We start from the raw sequence: 20,601 nt of genomic DNA on the forward strand, positions 1-20,601 counted from the left end.
GTGTCAAGTGACAATTCTCCATCCATGAGGCACACAAACATTAGAACATTGGGAATTGTTTTCATTGCACGGAAATTGCGTGAAAAAATTTAAAGTGTCAAGATACCTCTGAGTTCGTCTGAGCATCTCTTGTTTGTTTTTCTTGACTTGATTCTGGTCATACAGCTTTGTTACCGTGGTCACAGCTGGAAAATAATTTCCATATGACTGTACAAATCTATCTGGCATTAATCTACCTATCATACTCCTTACCTAAAGCAGGCTTCTGTTGCTTGACCAAAGCGGATTTAGCCATTTTGGGCTTGTCAAGTTGAACATCCCGTCGAATTGGTGGAGGACCTTCCTCCGATTTGGCGCAGACCTTCGCTTTCACCTCCTTTGCTACAGTCCTGGCTTTCGCGCCTTTTGCTTTGACTTCTTCCGCCCGGCGCGCCGACCTTGCCTGCAGAGCTCGGCGCTTCTGCTCAAAGACCTCTTGCGGCTGGGACCCCCAGTTCACCTCGAGGAGCTTGCCTGTAAGCCAAAAGATTTCAATAGAAGTTACTCTCAAACATGAAGATGGCGTTAAAATAGCACTACCTGCATGTGTTGGGCTCTGGTACTCTTTTATAACCACAGAAGGTTCCTCTGTTATGATTGTTTGGGACTCCTATAAAAGTGAAAACAAGTTTAAGCATTTATAGCGGAAGTGACTATTTTTGTTATATGGGGGGGGGAAAAAACAAACAAAAAAAACAGCCTAATAAAAGAAATGCCGTCCACATATTTAGAAATCAGGTCTCAATTATATATTATATACATTATTTATCATTTTAAAGATGTTTTTAATAAAAATTGATAAATCATACTTTATTACCTGTTATACCATACCATTATAAAGGGATATTCTACTCTATACCAAGTTGTGATTGTATATAGAATTTATTAATAATCTTTTTAAATATTTATAATTGATTCTGCATGTTTTCCTTAAGTATTAAGTTTCTGATGTTATATTGAGTGATTTATTAGCTGTTGAAAACTTGTAGTAAATTAAAAAAAAATTTTTTTGGAAAAACTATTTTGGTCAAAAACGTATGTGATATGTTAAATATAGTTACTGATCCTGAAAATATAGGTATTATCTCTGCATTTGGTGATTTTTGTGTATCTAGTGTAAAATCAAGATTTTTATAGCCATTTTAAGTTTTGTTATACTTATATAAAAAATATTTAATCAGGATTTTATAAGGGAACGACTGAATTTTTTGATACCGCTGCTCATGGAGACTCATTTATGGCAAAGGTAGGCGCCCGTTTTGGTTTTAGGTCGGTATCAGCTTTGGTTTTGAAAGTTTTTGAAAGTAGCTCCCCTACGAACCGGCCCAGTTTCCAGTGTCATGTCAATAGGTTATGAAGTGTATGGATGAATTAATACGTTAATAAAAACAAATTTAAAATGAATGAAAAATCAAAATATGCTGTGGTTATGCTCCTCAATAACATTAAGCCAGAATAACATTGTTTTTGTTTAAAAAAAAAAAAAAAAAAAAAAATTATAAATTATTAAAAAATTAATAAAACTGAAATTATTCTCTATTTTTAATGATTTTTTTATTTTCCGCTATTTAAAAAAAAAAAAATCAAAACATTAAAATAAATAAGGGAATATTTTCTGTTTTTTCTCTTTTTTTAATTTTGGTTTCTAAAATAAAATATTTAATATTAAGTCATTGACAACAATAGACGCTCAATTCATTTAAACTGTGAGGACTGGCTTTGAATACTCATCGTTCAGTGCCATTTACAGCGCTAGATGTCCAGTCCATTTTCAACCGACTTTCAGTCAAAATGGACTGGACGTCTATCGCCCTCAATGGCATTCAATGAGTGTCCTATAAAAGGGTAAAATTGACTTGAGAATTCTCGAACACCAGCAAGATTACTTCTTTCTGTTCTTCCTCCTCCTCCCACACTGCCTCAGACACCATGCTGTCACGTGGTGTGGTATCAGTCAAGCTCACTAATGTTATTTGGGACTGCTCGAGGATTCCTTTTGGACTGTCCGGTTCCTGAAATGGCAATAAAAAGAAAAAATAGACAATTTACTACAATAATAGCCAATAATAAATAATAAAGACAAAATGGATTGGACTCCTATACCCTCAGGAAAAAAATCCAGTTCTCCAGTAGAAAATACCACTGGAGGGGGCGTTCACATGCACTATTTGACTCAACAAGTGGTATTTACCATAATTACAACACCACACTGAAGGCAGCATAAGACCGCGTGGTAACCCTAAACAGCTTAGCCAATGATGTCCAAAAAGAAGCAGCATAAAAGTGTACCGATTAGAGGTGGGAATCTTTGGGCACCTAACGATTCGATTACGATTCAGAGGCTCCGATTCGATTATAAATCGATTATTGATGCACAACAAGACCCCCCAACGCTTTTAATTTTTTGTACACTAATTCCAAAATTGTTCAAAAATCCTCTCAGCCTAAACAAACTACTATTTCAGTATCAAGTTAACCGTTAAAAACAGTAAATAAAATACTCAAGTCCCCATTCTGTATCAGCAGCTTTAAACTACATTCAATAAATCTAATGTTGTGAATCAACCGTTAAAGTTGTTAAAATTGTTCATTATTCCATAATTTCCCTTCTGTCTACTTTCGACATGAAAGTTTTAAAACTGTTTCATCATTTCGGTTCCTTCGGGCAAATCATATCACATTTTGTAATTGTCAATGATTGCCAATGATACCGATGATAATAATAAAATTGCATAAAAAAAAAGATAGATTCAAGTCAAGATTTTGCTGATTTGTTTTTTTTTTTTTTTAGATAAAAAGTAATTAGGTTCACTACAACAGAGCTTTCTAGAGAAGTCTACTGCTTTAAGATGGCACCTGTTTACTAGCGCGGGAAAAAGTCATTTCGCATGTAGTTCTTGGTATATGATCTAACATGGCCGTCGTCTTTCATTTCACATCTAGTTCTAGATATATGTGATATCTACCATAGCCGTATGTTGCCGTGTGTTTGTAGCAATTAGCAACTGGGCTCTGTTTGTAGCGGCTGACGGCCGCAGTCAGGTATTATTGTTTTTTGTTTTCGTCTCACGGCATGAGTTGAACATGATATTTACTCTCGGTTCGTTCCTCATTGCGTCCTGAAGACCGCGCTGACTGTGTTTTATTTCTGCTTTACCTGTTATAATTCAAAAATCGGAATTTGGATGTTTGTGAATCGTCCTTGAATCTTCCACGGCCGAATCCCGAATAATCTAGGAATCGGAAATTTCGCACGCCTCTATTACCGATAGTGCTTCATTAAGGAAGTCTTTCATGGGGATCAAACAGTGCTCCAGCCTCATTTCTGCAGAGGGGATTGGAACCGGAATGTCCACTTCATGCTGCTCATCCACCTCCTCCACAGGCAGCAAACTGAATGAGGATGAAGAGTCACTCGTGTCCGTTTGTGAGAGATGCAACACCTGAAATCAGTAAGGACGGGGGAAGAAAAAAAAGTCATGGCAATCAGAGATTGAGATTTCATCTGGAGGGGAGGCAAACCTGTATAAATTACAATACAAACAGTCAAAAACAAATAAAACCGCTAGCGGCGAAAACCTGAGGAGGAGAAGAAATACGACAACTAGCCGTTGTCGAGCAGCCGATGTCCTCTGTCCTGAATCGCTCGGCGGACCGCTCACTCTCAGACCTGCCGCCGAAAGATCGTGAATCGGAATTTGCCGAAAAGCTGAGTTCGCCGCTGGAGAGACGTCCATCGGAGGAGTCTGGAGCGGGTGGTTCAGACGTCTCATTTTGGGTGACTTCCACCGGCAGAGGGTGGAAGGAGTCTGCGGCGAGTGGGGACGGTGGTTCTGGATTTAGACCGGGGACAGAAGTGCCGTGATTGGAGGCGTCGGGTAGGAATGATGGACAGGTGGGCATGGTGGCTTCTACCGAGGCGCCAAGATCCACACCGGTTCTTTCTCCTGAAACAAGAAGAGTTGCATGGGGAGCTCGTTAAAAGTAGGGCTGCCATAAACGATAATTTTGATATTTGAATAACAACAGTCTCATAACAAACACACACATTTTGGGATTTATAACGACATCTGACATGAAATACACACACATTCATCAAATATGTGTGTAAATTGTCTTACGCGCATTTATAATGTGCTTTTAATTTGAAATCAGCACTCACCACTATGTGGATGTTTTTGAGACTGTCTAAGCCAATTACTGGTGCACGATAATTATTGGTCCGATAATGGGAATTATGACGTCATCCCGATAAATCCAATAACATTATTAATAGGACCAATAATATGTACTGTGCTGGCTTTACAGTTTACACACTAGTATGGGAAATCAGTTGACCATTTGCCGGGCATTGCTCCCACCTGCTGGTCAGAATAATTTGCTGCATCTATTTTTTGTTACAGTTTGGCTCACATTACAAACTCATTCACTTACACGTTGTGGCGTCTAGCGGTAGCATTGACAATCGTGAATGCTTTCTGTTACGTTTCCGCCTCGGAAATATATGTAAATATTTTATGTTTACTATAACATATGAATGTGCAACATATGTTTACTTCTGTGGTGAAGAGTCATATCCTAGAGATGTCCCGATCCGATATTTTTGATCGGATCGGACGCCGATATGGGCAAAAAAATGTGCATCGGTATCTGATTGGAACACGGGAAAAAATTCCGACCCAGACTTCCCATCCAGTGTTTTTTAAAAGTCGGGTTTTCCAGCGCACCGATTTACATAATCCATTCCAGTTTTTGCTTCGGTTTCCCTAAAATCCGGTCCGCATTTTACGGCACACCTTCAAAACACTACATTTACATTACCGTCTCCCAATTTACCGAGAGACTTTATCGGTAAAAATGTCAGCTGTGTGGGATCATTTCACCTTAAAGGACGACAAAGACGAAGAGGCAGAGAGCAACATATGCCACAATAAAGTCAAGCGTAGTGGTAAAGCTGTAAGAAGTTTTAATGCAACCAACCTAATCAAGCATTTAGCGAAATACCACCACAAACAATATGAGGAGTATGTTAAGAAAACCAAAGACAAAAAGAAAGGTCGTACGCAACTAACACCGGCAGAAACTTTTGCTATGCGTGACAAACTGGCACTCGACAGTCCCAAAGCCCAGGGAATAACAAGAGTCATTGCCGAAGAATTCATTCTGGATGACGGGCCATTATCTTACATGAGTAAAGACGCACCATCCAACACGCGATTCGGCCGCTGAAGATTCGAGAACGATTCACAAACATCCAAATTCCGATTATTGAAATATGTCAAGTAAAGCGGAACTAATACACAGCACAGTCTTCGGGATGCAATGAGAAACTGACCGCATTGCGTCCCGAAAGTAAACATAACTTGTCTTAGACCCGGGTAATGCCAATGCTCAACTCACGGCTTTAGCTCAACTCATGCTGCTGGATAAAAAACCTAAGAATACCTGACTTCTGCTGAGAGCCGCAACAAACTACGTCAACGTCGTTTTACTGGAGATACAGTGCCTTGCAAAAGTATTTGGCCCCCTTGAATCTTGCAACCTTTCGCCACATTTCAGGCTTCAAACATAAAGATATGAAATTTAATTTTTTTGACAAGAATCAACAACAAGTGGGACACAATCGTGAAGTGGAACAACATTTATTGGATAATTTAAACTTTTTTAACAAATAAAAAACTGAAAAGTGGGGCGTGCAATATTATTCGGCCCCTATACTTTCAGTGCAGCAAACTCACTCCAGAAGTTCAGTGAGGATCTCTGAATGATCCAATGTTGTCCTAAATGACCGATGATGATAAATAGAATCGACCTGTGTGTAATCAAGTCTCCGTATAAATGCACCTGCTCTGTGATAGTCTCAGGGTTCTGTTTAAAGTGCAGAGAGCATTATAAAAACCAAGGAACACACCAGGCAGGTCCGAGATACTGTTGTGGAGAAGTTTAAAGCCGGATTTGGATACAAAAAGATTTCCCAAGCTATAAACATCTCAAGGAGCACTGTGCAAGCCATCATATTGAAATGGAAGGAGCATCAGACCACTGCAAATCTACCAAGACCCGGCCGTCCTTCCAAACTTTCTTCTCAAACAAGGAGAAAACTGATCAGAGATGCAGCCAAGAGGCCCATGATCACTCTGGATGAACTGCAGAGATCTACAGCTGAGGTGGGAGAGTCTGTCCATAGGACAACAATCAGTCGTACACTGCACAAATCTGGCCTTTATGGAAGAGTGGCAAGAAGAAAGCCATTTCTCAAAGATATCCATAAAAAGTCTCGTTTAAAGTTTGCCACAAGCCACCTGGGAGACACACCAAACATGTGGAAGAAGGTGCTCTGGTCAGATGAAACCAAAATTTAACTTTTTGGCCACAATGCAAAACGATATGTTTGGCGTAAAAGCAACACAGCTCATCACCCTGAACACACCATCCACACTGTCAAACATGGTGGTGGCAGCATCATGGTTTGGGCCTGCTTTTCTTCAGCAGGGACAGGGAAGATGGTTAAAACTGACGGGAAGATGGATGCAGCCAAATACAGGAACATTCTGGAAGAAAACCTGATGGTATCTGCACAAGACCTGAGACTGGGCGGAGATTTATCTTCCAACAGGACAATGAGCCAAAACATAAAGCCAAATCTACAATGGAATGCTTCAAAAATAAACGTATCCAGGTGTTAGAATGGCCAAGTCAAAGTCCAGACCTGAATCCAATCGAGAACCTGTGGAAAGAGCTGAAAACTGCTGTTCACAAACACTCTCCATCCAACCTCACTGAGCCCGAGCTGTTTTGCAAGGAAGAATGGGCAAGAATGTCAGTCTCTCGATGTGCAAAACTGATAGAAACATACCCCAAGCGACTTGCAGCTGTAATTGGAGCAAAAGGTGGCGCTACAAAGTATGAACACAAGGGGGCCGAATAATATTGCACGCCCCACTTTTCAGTTTTTTATTTGTTATAAAAGTTTAAATTATCCAATAAATTTTGTTCCACTTCACGATTGTGTCCCACTTGTTGTTGATTCTTGACAAAAAATTAAAATTTTATATCTTTATGTTTGAAGCATGAAATGTGGCGAAAGGTTGCAAGGTTCAAGGGGGCCGAATACTTTTGCAAGGCACTGTAATAGATATCATATGTATATAGAATAGAGCCTAGTTCGGGCCTAAAAAATCCAGCCCGACCCGACACGGCCCGCTGGTATTGAGGTCCGACCCGGCCCGAGCTCGATCACTTAACCAGATTTGCAGGCCCGAGCCCGAAAAACCCGATTTTTTTTGTTTTTGTTTTGTTTTTTGAGTGACGCGGAAAAAAAGCAGCAGCAGCAATTTATTTTCATTTCTTCGAGTTGGCAGAAAAAAACACAATTTTTCTTAATGTTTAAACAATCTACATATTTTTTTGAGAATTATCAAAGCATTCACACAACGAAATAACGCTGGGAAAGTTTGTTAAACATATTTCTGAGTGTGTGGGATATTGTTCTCACATGGACAAGCCTCTCTGACAAGGAGAGGGAACAGCAGCAAAAAAAAAAAAAAAACGAAACTACAAATGCTTTGAAATAAAATTCTTTATTGTAACGACAACAATACCAAAATAAAAAATAAAAATGAAATAAAAGCTTTAAACTGCGGGCTGGCCTTGACTGCAGTCGGCAACTTGCGGCCCCGCCTCATGTCTTGCTCTTTATTACTGTGAAATAAGGGAAATAATTAGACCGGCTCTGACTAAAAATGGCGATTTGAACAGCAGGATATTATGGCTTATACTTACACTGGTTATATTTTTTGGTCGTCGTCGTGCAGAAATAAAATAAAATCCGTCTTCAGTTTGTTTTTAGCTTCTTTCTGCTCCATATTGGAAAAGTACCAAGGGGATGAGTTGTGTACACTCGGTGCAGAGAGGGAGAAAATGAAAATGAGGGCGGCGCCTCCGCCGTGCGCAAACGGTACAGCGGGAGGACAAGAAGAAAAAGCGGCCGGCGCCACGGCGTTCGTGCACACGCACAAACAAAAGCGCAATACAGAGAGCCTGCTCTCCATTTTTTTTTTTTTTTTTTTTTTAAATAATTTATTAGTCCGGCATGGCGGCCCGACCCGACCTGACCCGAACGTGAATGCTTAAAATGTGGGCCCGACCAGACCAAAAATGTCGGGTCGGATCGGGTCGGATTCGGGCACAAAATTTAACCTCTAATATAGAACCAGATGCTACATGACAGACTCGACTGCGTTAGCAACATTGAAGTATTGAAAACCAGATGCGTTAGTAATCAGCCGCCATCTTAAAGCAGAAGACTTCCCTAGTAGGCTGTTGTGAACCTTCCAAGCGAACCTAATTAACTTTTTATCTAAAATACTCCTAAATCGGCTAAATCTTGGCTTGAATCTATCTTCAAAACAGTTTTAAAACTTTCACATGTCGAAAGTAGACAGAAGGGAAATAATGGAATAACGGGAGCAATTTTAACAACTTTAACAGTTGATTCGCAAAATTAAATGAATTGAATGTAGTTTAAAGCTGCTGATACAGAATGGAGACTTGAGTATTTTTATTTACCGTTTTAAAATGTTAACTTGATACTGAAATAGTCGTTTATTTAAACCTGAGAGGCTTTTTATACAATTTTTGTAGCTAATGCACGAAACATTAAAAGCATCTAATAGCTTGGGGGATTTGTGGGATTTTCCACAGAGGTTGTTGGTGTGTTTTGCTTCTTTAAGACAGTTTACAATATTATTTGCACGTTTTACTGACTGACTATGCCATTTCTGTTTGTTATTTAAAATGTTTTGTGTTTGTCACTGAATAAACAGGTCAGTTTCTTGTTACCAACCGTTGTGTGTTATTCAAACCCACCTAATTCAGCTGGACTGTCAAGGGTACTAAAACCTTTTTCAACATGAGTCTGACAACTAAGTAAGGAGGCTAAATAACTAAACTTTAACACATGCTCAGATAGGTCGGTATCAGTATCGGCCAGTATCGGTACCGGATCGGAAGTGCAAAACAATATCGGTATCGGATCGAAAGTGCAAAAACCTGGATCGGGACATCCCTACTATATGTACAGAACTTCATAAGTTGTTGTGTTATAGAAGCCAGCCAATGCTTTAGTAGCTCAAGCAAGTGTGCAATGCTATACATATAATAGTTGTGTATATACGTGTATTGTGCAGTCTGTTGTATAATTGTGTATTGAATATGTGTATTTTTCTGTTGTACTTTCACAATATTAAGACAGGTGTCTTCCCATAAAAGCAAGAAAAGACCAAGCCTTGTGGTTTATGGAAATGCATTTATTTTTAGCTGGCTGCTGGGCAGTGCAGAAGTGAAACGCACTGTTGTGTTTTTGTCATTATGAAGAATCTGGTGAGATCAATGGCAAATCTATGTTGAATCCACCACTAGTTTTTTTTTTCTTTTTGGAAACCTCCAGGTTTTCAAAAACTCAGGGTATACATTTAAAAAAATATATATTTATTATGGGTTGTCAATATCGGTATCGGCTTTGAGGAGCAGGAAGTTATCGATATGGGTATTGGTTTCAAAAAATGGATATCGTGCACCCCTACAGCCATTAGTGCTAATAATAATTTTCATTTTTCAAGAGAAAAAAAATGCATAAAACAAAACCAAAACAGTATGTAAATGAACCGAACCAAAAATGCAAAACCGAAACATTTCAGTACACCCTGGTGAGCCGTTACACTCTTCGGCAAAACTTCTCAAAAGTGGCTCATGAATCCTCATACCTGAGCTTCCACTGTCCTGGCAAGAAGACAAGTCCAACTCCCCGACAAGCGGTCTCATGGAGCTCTCCTCTGGATGCTCGTCCAACCACGACCTTTCCGTGTGAGTTGCCGGTTGACCCGTGCGGTGATCCGGCTGGCCCGCCAGACCCACCGGACGCTCCACAGTGGCGTTTTGGTGGTCGGCGAGGAGACAGGAGGACTGATCTGCCAGTTGACCTATTAGAGGTCTGAACGAATCCTGATCTTCACAGACGGAGAACCGAGACTGGACTGGACGGATCTAACAGAGAATGATCACGTTTCAGTGGCACTGACTATTTTATAGGACTATAAATAAATTTGACTGTACTTACCAGGTCACTTGTGAGGGAAGCTTCAGAAGGCGGAGTCACACCGGATACTTGACCATCCCCTCGTCTCTCGGAGATTTGGTGTAAAGACAGTTCGGAAAGTGAAGAGCCTAGCATCTCCAAAACGGAGCCTTCGCTGTCTGCAAACCAAAATCGGGAAATTGTGCAAAGGGCGCCACCTAACATGACAAGTTACATGAATATTTATGACATTTAGAAGTTTCGCACCTGTGCTTTTACCGGCGGCGCTAAAAGAGCTATCAAGCTCTTTGGCGTATCGGTCAATGACGCGCTGGGCGTAGCCGTCATTGAATCGAGAGGTGAGCTGCGCAGGCTGGGCACGGCCGGCAGCAAGTCTTAGAGCGTTTGTCTGACAGCCCTCTGGATCAGTTGAGATGTAGCTGCCAGTGGACAGCGGGGTGGTGGACCTCCATTCTGGATCCCGATATCTATGTGGGGACTGACACAATATGCAGACCATACACACAGTCAATTATGGGTTTGCGAGCAAACATTTCTACTGAATAGTCATATCCACAGTAGTACTTCTACTGGTAAAAATATAATAAGCCCCCCCGGCCCCCAATTTTGAGGGACCCTATCTAGACACCTTCTTAAAAGGTGAAAAATAGGTGTCTCCCCATTAGAATAGGAGTCTAGAGCTGAAACGAATACTCGAGCAACTCGAGTTTAAAAGCTGATCAGAGTAATTTTATTCGCCTGGAGTAATCGTTTAATTTTGCCAACTCTAAGCATCACGTTTTGCTCGAACTACTTTGAATGCGGGACAACGAGCTGACATCACGTGCGTAGAGGAAGAAGCTTACCTTACTGCAGCCGACAGCCGCTACAAACTATACGGACCTTGCTAAAAACTACGCCTGTATGATGTTACGGTGGTAGCAAGTAGCTTCTGATGTGTCTCACAGATATCACATATACAGTGGGGAGAATAAGTATTTGATACACTGCCAATGGGATCAAATACTTGTTCTCCCCACTGTATATAGAACTAGATAAGAAATTACAGACTTGGCGGCGTTGATAAACAGCCACCATCTTAAAGCAGTAAACTTCTCAGCGCTAATAAATAACATTAACGTTATTGTTCCTTGCTCACGGAACGTTAGCCCTGCGAAGGGCTAGGTTTCTGTTAATTATGACTACTGTCGATGCGTGGCTAAAGTGTTACATACAGGCTTTATTTAATCTGTAAAAACATAGCACTGTAGAATGATGAGTTTGTAAAATAAAAACATGTTAGCTAACTGTCAATTTTAGCTCATTAGTAATTGCTGTATAAAACACCACATAGCAATGGTCCCTCATGTGCTCCAATACAGCAGGTATCATACATTTATTTTGAACACTGCAAAAACTCAAAATCCCATTAGGACTTACAGTTTAGACTTAACTTAAAACTTAACTAGAACTTAAAAATAGCTTGAAACAAATGGAAATTCAACTGAAACACATGGAAACACTTTTAAGTGATGTATGTTATAAAGCGTGATGACATTTTTAGGTAAGAAATAAGACTTTTTTTTTTTTTTTAAGATCTAGAAGTTTGTGTGAAAGCAGTGAATTAGTGTGTTTTTTATAGGCACATCTGAGATGCAATTGTTGGCCGTTTTCAACAATGTACATTGAAAATAAGGACATTGATTGAATGAAAATGGTTCAATATTAGATGAAACGTATTGTTTTCTCATGTATATTTATAATTGCTCTTTACCTAAAAAATGTTTCATCCGATTACTCGATTAATCGATGGAATATTCAGTCGAATACTTGATTACTAAAATATAAGATAGCTGCAGCCCGATAGGAGTCAAAACCTGAGATTAAAATCTATGTAGGACATTGTAAAATTTCAGAATTTTATTTTACATACATGAAGTCACTGGACTTTTTCTCTTTGTTCTGCACTCCGTTTCAGTAGTGGACCATCAGCGCCCCTATTAACCGTCCCTCATGGAAGGGACGAGGGGATGCGCCACCTCCCCCTACGCACCGTGATAACACCACGGTCCACTAGACTAGAGGCAGGAAAGGACTCCCACCCGGAGGGGGCGGCACCCCACCGGCATCCAGCCAACGATCCGCGCCAGTGCTCAAGGAGAATGCCAGGGTAGAAAAGACCAAGGAAGGCAAAAGCAGGAGAATGCCTAGGCTGACCAGAGTCCACAAGCGAAAGCCAAGACGAAGAGGACGCCCCGCCCCGGGAGCCCGCCATATAGAAAAGTGTGGGACCCACCTATTACTGTGGTTGCCAGGTCCCCAAATGGTACTTCTTCCCAGCCGCACATCCCACCACCCCTTGTCGCATTTCTCCCGTGGAGTACAATGTATATGGTGCGTTAAAAAGAGGTGCGGGAATGGCAGGGCCGGCAGCGGGAAGGCAACTGCCCCCCCCCTTCCCCCCTAACTGTAGGGGACTGTACGGCTACATTCAGACTTTCCCCAAAAACCCTGAATGAGTGTGTAGGTGCCCAAAGTGAAGGAAGGATATTTACGTGGTGAAGAGTGCGTGAGTTAAGAGGCAGGCTCCTGCCAAAACTGCCGGCCACAGGGCGAGAGAAGCACCAGGGCCCTGACCAACCCCAGCTTAAAAGAACAGAAGAAAACATGCACAGTCACTGAGCTCAGTTCAAGTGTAGAAACCCTCATGAAATGTATTTTGTCATAAAATACAGTTCAGGTAATTTTGTTTACATCATCGCTCAGTAGACAAAAACAAACAAGCACAAACACTAACACACACACGCACAAACACAGACACTCATAATAAAAATGCTCACGCACACACCCAAACGCAGACAGAAAACACAAACAGACACAAAAAGCTTCTCATGCATAATCACAGGCCAAGGAAGATGTTTCCAAGGCACTCAGATTTGGCTATTTTTCATCATTGATCCACAAAATGTGAACCTCAGAGGACTTAATTATTTGACATGGATGCAATGTCACTTTTTGAATAAAAATAAGAACCCTACCAGTTGACTTGACTCTGCAGGTGGCCTGGTATCACTTGGGGGGGCCCGGCTTGTGGGTGTCGGGCCAAAGTAGTGGGCTCCCCGGTCAGAGTCGGATGAGAGTGGTTGATACGAACCTGGAGAAAAGTTTTATCAGTCCCTGAGGAAGAAAAAAAAAAGTAGGGAGCCACTAGAGAAATATTTATTGTTCTTACTATGCTCAGAGGATTCTGGGGATGTTCTCATCCCCTTTTCTCGACAAAGGGGTGGGCTGGATTCACTTGAACTTGACATTGTGCCGCTCTGGGGAGTCAGTCTGGTCCACTCATATGGCTTCTGCAGTGACACGTCCGCTCTGTGGTGTGGCACAGAGAAAACATCCTCAGGACCTGCAAACAGAAACAGCACCAGTGATGTACAGTTTTAGAATCATCCCAAAACAAGTCAGATATGAACACCTGGTACTCACCGGTCTGGCTGATGTCTACTGGTGTCTCAACTTCCTGAATAGCGCTTAGCTCGTGCTGTTCCCTCATCATCGTGCCATGCCGAACACGGGTCACTGGGGGCCTTGCTGCTCGAGCAGGGAATGAGGCTAGGTAGAATAAAATAATACATAGTGGGAATATGTGTCAGAGCTATGAGAACACTTTCAACTTAAGCCATTACCCGTTTGACTGCTGGATGGTAGTTCTGGACTTGAACCTTCTTCCAGCTGCAGATGTCCATGAGGGGACAAACTCCCACCGTTTGAGTCTTCAATGACTTTAAGAAGGGAAGAAAGTAGTTCCAACCGGGTTTGTTCGCCATCTTCTGGTGCAGAGACGTCACTTTGCGTCTGTGGGTGCGAAAATGTCATTCGACCATTTGACTTTCTACATTAAAAGGCTATGGTAATTACACCAACAGGAGCAAGGGACATATTTTGTCAAATATATTGACATCCATCGACTGAACTCACTTGTGCATCAGCATGAAGGAGTGCCTGCAATGTTTCCTTTTGCTGCCTGAGGAGCTCCAAGCGCTTTCGCTGTTTTTGTCGCTGCTCTTCAAGGATATCACAGTCATCATGTTGAAGTAGTCCGGCCTGCGGCGAAAGAGAAAGCGAGGGGCTATCCTCTGTGACCGTTCGGATGGGGCTAAATGAATGGCTGTTGCTTGTGGTTTTAGAAGGGAGGAGCTTTGTGGGGCCTGTTTTAGGAGCGAAGGACTCCCTGATGACTGCTTGAGGAGAAAGTACTTCTCTGGTGACTGGTGAGGGAAAATGTGAGTCTCTGGAGACTGCAGTTGGGGATGGCTCTCGAGTGACAGGTTTAAGATTAAGTGATTCTCTGGTGACCATATTATAAGGGACTGAATTTCTATTGACTGACTGGGGGGAATGTGGCTCTCTGGAGAACGACTGGGACGGAATTGGCCCTGTGGAGATCAACTGAGATGGAATTGTCTCAATGGTAACTGACTGAGATAAAAGTGGCTCTCTAGAGATCAAACGAGACTGAATTGGCCCTCTAGCGACCGACTGAGAAGGACCTCGCTCTCTGGCGGCCGACTGAGAAGGACCTAATTCTCTGGTGACTGACTGAGAAGGACCTAATTCTGTAGTGATGATTCCAGGAGCAATTGGTTCTCTGGCAAGCGACCGAGAAGGAACTGGTTCTCTGGGGACCAACCTTGAAGAACGTGGCTCACTGGCGACCGACCGACAAGAACCTGGCTGACTGGCGACCGACTGAGAAGGACCTGGCTCACTGGGGACTGACTGAGAAGGACCTTGCTCTCCAGCGACCATTCCAGGAGGCATTGGCTCTCTGGTGACCGACAGAGGAGGAACCGACTCTATGGTGACCACGACCGGAGCCATTGGCTTTTCAGTGACCGACTGAGGAGGAACTAGTTTTCTGATGAACACTCCATCAGGAATTGGCTCTCTGGAGACAGTTTTAGGGAAAAATGGCTTTTGGGGGACCTCTTTAAAAGGAAGCGTCTCTGTCGTGACTGTCGGACCTCGCGCTTGTTCTATGTCTCTTAAAACCCAATTTTTTTGAGCAGGATCCGACTCATTCTGCATTTGGTGTCTGGGACCGTTAAAGCTTCCCAATGGTTCTGTATGCTCTAATCTGGAAAAGGTACGGCTGACACTGGAGAGTGGAAGGCTGGGAGGTAGGGGTGGATCAGTAGATGCTGAGGGAAACTGTGGCGGAGGAGGCCATGTCTCCACTTTGTGACGAGTCCGCAGAGCACGCTGGTAATCCTCCAGGCGCCGTCGAGCCATGTCTATGGACTGCTGATGAATTCTACAAGGTAAATTTAGAAAATCACCACCTGTAACTATTATTATAATCAATTATTTCATACATTATGAGGGTTGCATTAATTACTGGAGTTTTTTTTACAGTGTGATTCTTGATACAAATAGTGGGGATTTACTTTACAACTGAAATAGCAAACAGTGCTACACACCTGTTTTGCTCCAGGAGGCGTTCTTGACATTCTCTGATTTTTTGTGTGTGCTCAGGAGTCAACCGCTGCAGTATCAATCAATAAATTGCTTAGCCATATTAACATAATTGGGAAAGAAGACCAAGATATATTTACCTCTTGAGCTCGTGTAACATCCTTCTCACGGGCCGGCTGTATCTCTGTTTGGTAATGCAGGATTTCCAAGTCAATGGAAACATTCGGGTGACTTCCCCCCTGCTGACTCTGACGCAGAAGTTGGTCTAATTGGGCTTTCTGATCTTCCAGTTCCTGTAGCAAAGCCATCTGCTGTTGCTTCTCCTTTTCAAGCTCTAGCTCCTGTAGAAGGTAAATGCCTCACTTAAGAAATGCACTAGTCGAACGTCCTTGAGAAAAATATCACCTTATCCCTTACCCTTTTCTTTCGTTCAGCTTCAAATTCCAAGATTTTGGAGGAAAGGGCATCCTTGGGTTGCTTGTCGAGTGGGATTGGCTTACCAGTTGGCTTTACTGGTGATGAAATCAAGAGAAAAAGATTGAAGTCACGCCTCAAAGATAGTTTAAGTCCCCCAATTATGTTTTTTTTCACACTAATGATTGATCTGGTCAAACAGTACTCAAAAATCAATGTTCACACCGATCCATAACTCAGGGATTCCCCTACAAACAAGTGATTGTGGCGCACCGTCAGACCAATATAAAAGCCGCCACGCTTTGCAAATGAGATTTTTTAAAATGATTATTTTAAAAAAAAATGTTTTAAGGCCGTTTCAAACTAGCGTCAGCCGAGTGTGAAGAGTTCAGCGGCCCCCTATTCATTGTGTATTGCAATGTCCGTATATGCGCGGCCCCCTTAAGAGACGATCGGACAGGGAAGCTGTGACGCAGGGGGAAGCGAGTAGGAAGAATGGGAGAACAGGCGAGAAAGCCAGAGATGGTGGTCGCATGTCGAGGCAGCCCGCTGTTATTTTGTTATTGTTTTTCTTTATTATTGTTAGCAAAATAAAGTAGGTAAGCCAATACAGACTCCTCTCCTTCTTCCTCGTATCCGGGGCCTTACAGTAGTTTGGACTGGACTTTTCGGCGAAAGTGAGCGGTGGACAGCTGTCTTGGACGAAAGGCCAAGTTTGAATGAATTCGTGCAGAGAGAGGCGGGGAGCGCCGCCGCGCTAACTTCGACAACAAGGGGCAGGCGTACTTATTATATCTGTGCTATCAGGCTGTTTTGGCAGACGGATATACGCAATCACAGCTGACGAAACTTTGATAAATGCGCTTTTTTCAAGTTTTGCGAGCCCTGGGACACTCGAAAAATGACTTTCATTCCGCTCCTTGCTAAGTTAATGGTACCTCGATGTGCGTTTGTGTTGAAAGGTAGCTCACGAACAACAACAACAACAAAAAACTACCCAACTTCTCACCAAAACTAGTAAACCAATTTACACAGCCAATCGAATTTCCGCCCACTCCTTGAAATGGGTCCATTGATAGAAGGACTCTTATTGTTGTGGTAATGTCATACGTATTGGGGCCCAATAAAATGAAAAAAGGACTAAGACGGAGGTCTGCAACCCGTGGCTCTAGAGCCGCGTGCAGCTCTTTAGCGCTGCCCTAGTGGCTCCCTGGAGCTTTTTCAAAGATTTTTGAAAATGGAAAAAGACGGGAAGAAAATATATATATATATATTTTTTAAAGACAGTTTCTGTAGGAGGACAAACATTCTTTCAATTCATTAATATTGTGATGAAGTTCATCTTGAGGTGGCAAAATAAACATTTAATCATGAAGTCTAATTACAGTGTATCACAAAAGTGAGTACACCCCTCGCATTTCTGCAGATATTTAAGTATATCTTTTCATTGGACAACGCTGACAAAATGACACTTTGACACAATGAAAAGTAGTTTGTGTGCAGCTTATATAATAGAGTTAATTTATTTTCCCCTCAAAATAACTCAAAATATAGCCATTGACATCTAAACCCCTAGCAAAAAAAGTGAGTACACCCCTTTGAAAAACATCCCTACATGTCCAAATTGAGTAATGCTTGTCATTTTCCCTCCAAAATGTCATGTGACCTGTTACAGGAGTGCTGTCAGCATTGCTGCGGAGATTGAAGAGGTGGGGGTCAGCCTGTTAGTGCTCAAACCATACGCCACACTCTACATCAAATTGGTGTGCATGGCTGTCACCCCAGGAGGAAGCCTCTTCTGAAGATGGTACACAAGAAAGCCCGCAAACAGTTTGCAGTAAACAGGTCAACAAAGCACATGGATTACTTGAACCATGTCCTATGGTCTGATGAGACGGGCAGGCGGTCCTCAAGGGCCGCTGTGGGTCCTGGTTTTTGTTCATACCGATCGAGCACAGACACTTTACCCAATGAGGTGTCTGCTAAAACAAGCTGCACCAGACTGCAATCAACTGATGACACTCGTAAGACACCAGATTGGTGAAAAGGTGTGGTCTTGTTTTGCTGGAGTGAAATCCTGCACCCACTGCGGCCCGATGTGGAATAGTTTGGAGACCACTGAACAACATGATGCGCAACTTTTTTTTTTTTTTATTCATTGTTTTTGTTTTCCTGTTGTCACTGTACAATTCTTGGGACTATATTCTTAATAATAATTTGTCTGCAAGTTAAATTAAAATGGTGAAATTCATAAGTTTAATTACAGTGAGCGCACACCCAATCAGGTTGCTTTCTGTTTTCTACTAAGGAAGTGGAGTCCAATGCAGCAAGCAATGGTGTAGCATAAGTAGCTCAACCTCATCTAAGTTGCTGAAATCAAGCTCTATATGAGCTTCATAAGTCACATTGACTTACCTGTTTGTGTGCTAGCAGGCCAAAGTGTTCTACGGTGTAATCATCAGTGAAACAAGAACTCCAATTGTGAAAAGCCAAAGAAAGCATTTATCAAGGCTTAATCGGCCGTGACGTGTACAAACAGAATGCTATGACGACGCCAACACCTCTGCTGTAGGACGTGTTCAGTTTGCCACATAACGCTCACTGCTGCCGGGAACGCACCCTCCCATAGGGTTTCAGAATCAGCACCTTTCAGACAAAATTTCTCGCGCCTTTAGGGTTGCCAAGGCAAAGGGCATTAATCGGAAAAAAATGAAATAAAATCATTTAAAAATAAATGAATGAATGAATGAATTTATTGTCATTGTCATCATCATCAAAATCATTGACAGTTTCAGAGTGTGGAATTTTTACCCGAAGGAAAGACGAAGACAGACATGGAAAGACTGGAAAAGCAGATACTTATCGAAACCCGTCCCCCATCAGCCCGGGACGCACAAACAGCCTATTGTGTATCAGTCTAGTCATAATCTTCACATTACATTCGAAAGTCATTGATTGCCATGGATTTTCACATATTGTCAATTCGCAGGTCAAACATGGCACTCTCGTTGCAATGGCAGCCTAGTAATGCGATTTTGCTGGAGGGCATATCCTAAGAGCAATAGTTATGTCTTATTCTCTGACCCTGACATTTAATCATCCTTTGCTGTGAGAACATCATATCTGTGATGTGTGTGCGCTCTGTGGTTATGACGGATTTTGGTCAGTGTAATGTTGTATTATATTTTGTTTGTACATTTTTTTGAAGTAACTTAATGAATTTATATTCGTTAGCGCTGCATCACATGTATTCCATGAGTAATTAATAATGGATTATATGCATGTGTATTTTTCGGCCTTTTGGTTCAAGTGCTTCCAATATTCAGTTTTTGGTTTCGGCAAAGAATTCTGCTTTCGGTACATCCCTAATCAAAACAAACACTCAGCTCGCTGCTTAGTTGGAAGGAAAAAACAGAGGCTTATAGATGCAGTGTACATGTTGGAGCCATTTCCTACACAACAAATATTAACCGTTGTTCCGTACACAACACGCATTAACCAGTTTCCCAATAAAAAACACTGGCCACCATGGAATTGAAACCAAATGAATGAGTGCGCAGTGAGCAAAAAAGCCTGCCTTTGATTTCATGTCTTCTGGTTACTGACCTTCCTGGCCAACAGAAAAAATGTAATTAAAACTGTATTTTGCATGTTTTTCGTTCATTTTATAAACAAAAGGACTACGGATTGTGGCTCAGTGAAGCGCAATCTATCTAAGTCAGTAAAGTATCCCCCTGATGTGACAGGGGACTTTAAAATGCAAAAGCGCTACCTGTTGATGACGTTGGAGGCTGGCTGCTGAGGGTGCCCGTGTTGATGGTCATTTCTGACTCAGATACTGCTTTGGCGCCCTCATTCTTCTCAGAAACTCCCTGGTCCCTGCCGACTTCATCCCACTCTGGAATTACTTCCGCATCCCGCTCAGACACACGACTGGTGACGGTGACGAGGGAACGGGCCGCCGGGACCCCACCGCTCGTCGGGTCGCTCCTCTGGGTCCTGATACGATTGAGGAGATTCTTCAAGGCTTGTCTGCCAGGTCGTCTGAAAGTTTCGCCTGCAAGTTTGAAGGTGAATACGGAAAGCAGTTTGAGCATTTCAGTATTTTGTTATCCAGCTTCAGATCCAAGTCCAATTATACTTTACACAATGTACTTTTGGTACCGTTGGCTGAGTCTTGTGATGCAGGTTGTACTTGCGACTTTTCTTGCTTGGATGTGATGACTTCATCTAGGCTGACGTCCAACTCCGGATCTTGGTTGCTTATGGACTTCTCAGGAATCGGTTCAGGGACCAGATTACCCATTTGGGTACCTTTGATTTCTGGAAGCAGGCTTATTTTAGTACGTTTAGGCTAAATTTCAGGTTACGACTGCTTTGTTTTTTGATGGTTCTTACTCCTTTCTCTTATGTACATGTTCTCAAAGGCAAACTCCATGTCCCTTTGGAACTCATCTTTTATCTCCTGTCTCCTCTGAGGGGGCTGGAAAAGTTGCGGCGGCATCTGCAAGGCCTGCTGCCGCCTCCTCAGCAAGTCGGCCTGCTGCATGTGCTCCAGTTCTACGAGGAGACGATCGCGGTCCTACAGGAAGAGAAGG

The 20,601-nt window shown here is 42.3% G+C and overlaps 1 protein-coding gene across 3 annotated transcripts in view; it reads right to left on the reverse strand.

Moving 5' to 3' along the window:
- Positions 1 to 20,601, reverse strand: part of LOC130917736 (centrosomal protein of 295 kDa-like) — a 41,581-nt gene that overhangs the window by 1,047 nt on the left and 19,933 nt on the right. Inside the window, exons 7-26 of one of the 3 annotated variants that reach the window (XM_057839400.1) lie at positions 20,402 to 20,585; positions 20,168 to 20,326; positions 19,776 to 20,060; positions 16,007 to 16,101; positions 15,730 to 15,930; positions 15,595 to 15,659; positions 14,093 to 15,428; positions 13,801 to 13,969; positions 13,601 to 13,726; positions 13,347 to 13,520; positions 13,153 to 13,268; positions 10,382 to 10,613; positions 10,157 to 10,293; positions 9,804 to 10,083; positions 3,619 to 3,986; positions 3,306 to 3,482; positions 1,926 to 2,051; positions 580 to 649; positions 253 to 513; positions 107 to 185 (exon numbers count right to left, since the gene is read on the reverse strand). In XM_057839400.1, the coding sequence (XP_057695383.1) occupies positions 107 to 185; positions 253 to 513; positions 580 to 649; positions 1,926 to 2,051; positions 3,306 to 3,482; positions 3,619 to 3,986; positions 9,804 to 10,083; positions 10,157 to 10,293; positions 10,382 to 10,613; positions 13,153 to 13,268; positions 13,347 to 13,520; positions 13,601 to 13,726; positions 13,801 to 13,969; positions 14,093 to 15,428; positions 15,595 to 15,659; positions 15,730 to 15,930; positions 16,007 to 16,101; positions 19,776 to 20,060; positions 20,168 to 20,326; positions 20,402 to 20,585 (4,640 nt within the window). Of the gene's footprint in view, positions 1 to 106; positions 186 to 252; positions 514 to 579; positions 650 to 1,925; positions 2,052 to 3,305; positions 3,483 to 3,618; positions 3,987 to 9,803; positions 10,084 to 10,156; positions 10,294 to 10,381; positions 10,614 to 13,152; positions 13,269 to 13,346; positions 13,521 to 13,600; positions 13,727 to 13,800; positions 13,970 to 14,092; positions 15,429 to 15,594; positions 15,660 to 15,729; positions 15,931 to 16,006; positions 16,102 to 19,775; positions 20,061 to 20,149; positions 20,327 to 20,401; positions 20,586 to 20,601 lie in introns of all 3 variants that reach the window. The other 2 variants (XM_057839398.1, XM_057839397.1) reach the window with 2 other exon arrangements.

The sequence above is a fragment of the Corythoichthys intestinalis genome, chromosome 6 (genome assembly GCF_030265065.1).
Source record: "Corythoichthys intestinalis isolate RoL2023-P3 chromosome 6, ASM3026506v1, whole genome shotgun sequence".
NCBI classification, from domain to species: Eukaryota; Metazoa; Chordata; class Actinopteri; order Syngnathiformes; family Syngnathidae; genus Corythoichthys; species Corythoichthys intestinalis.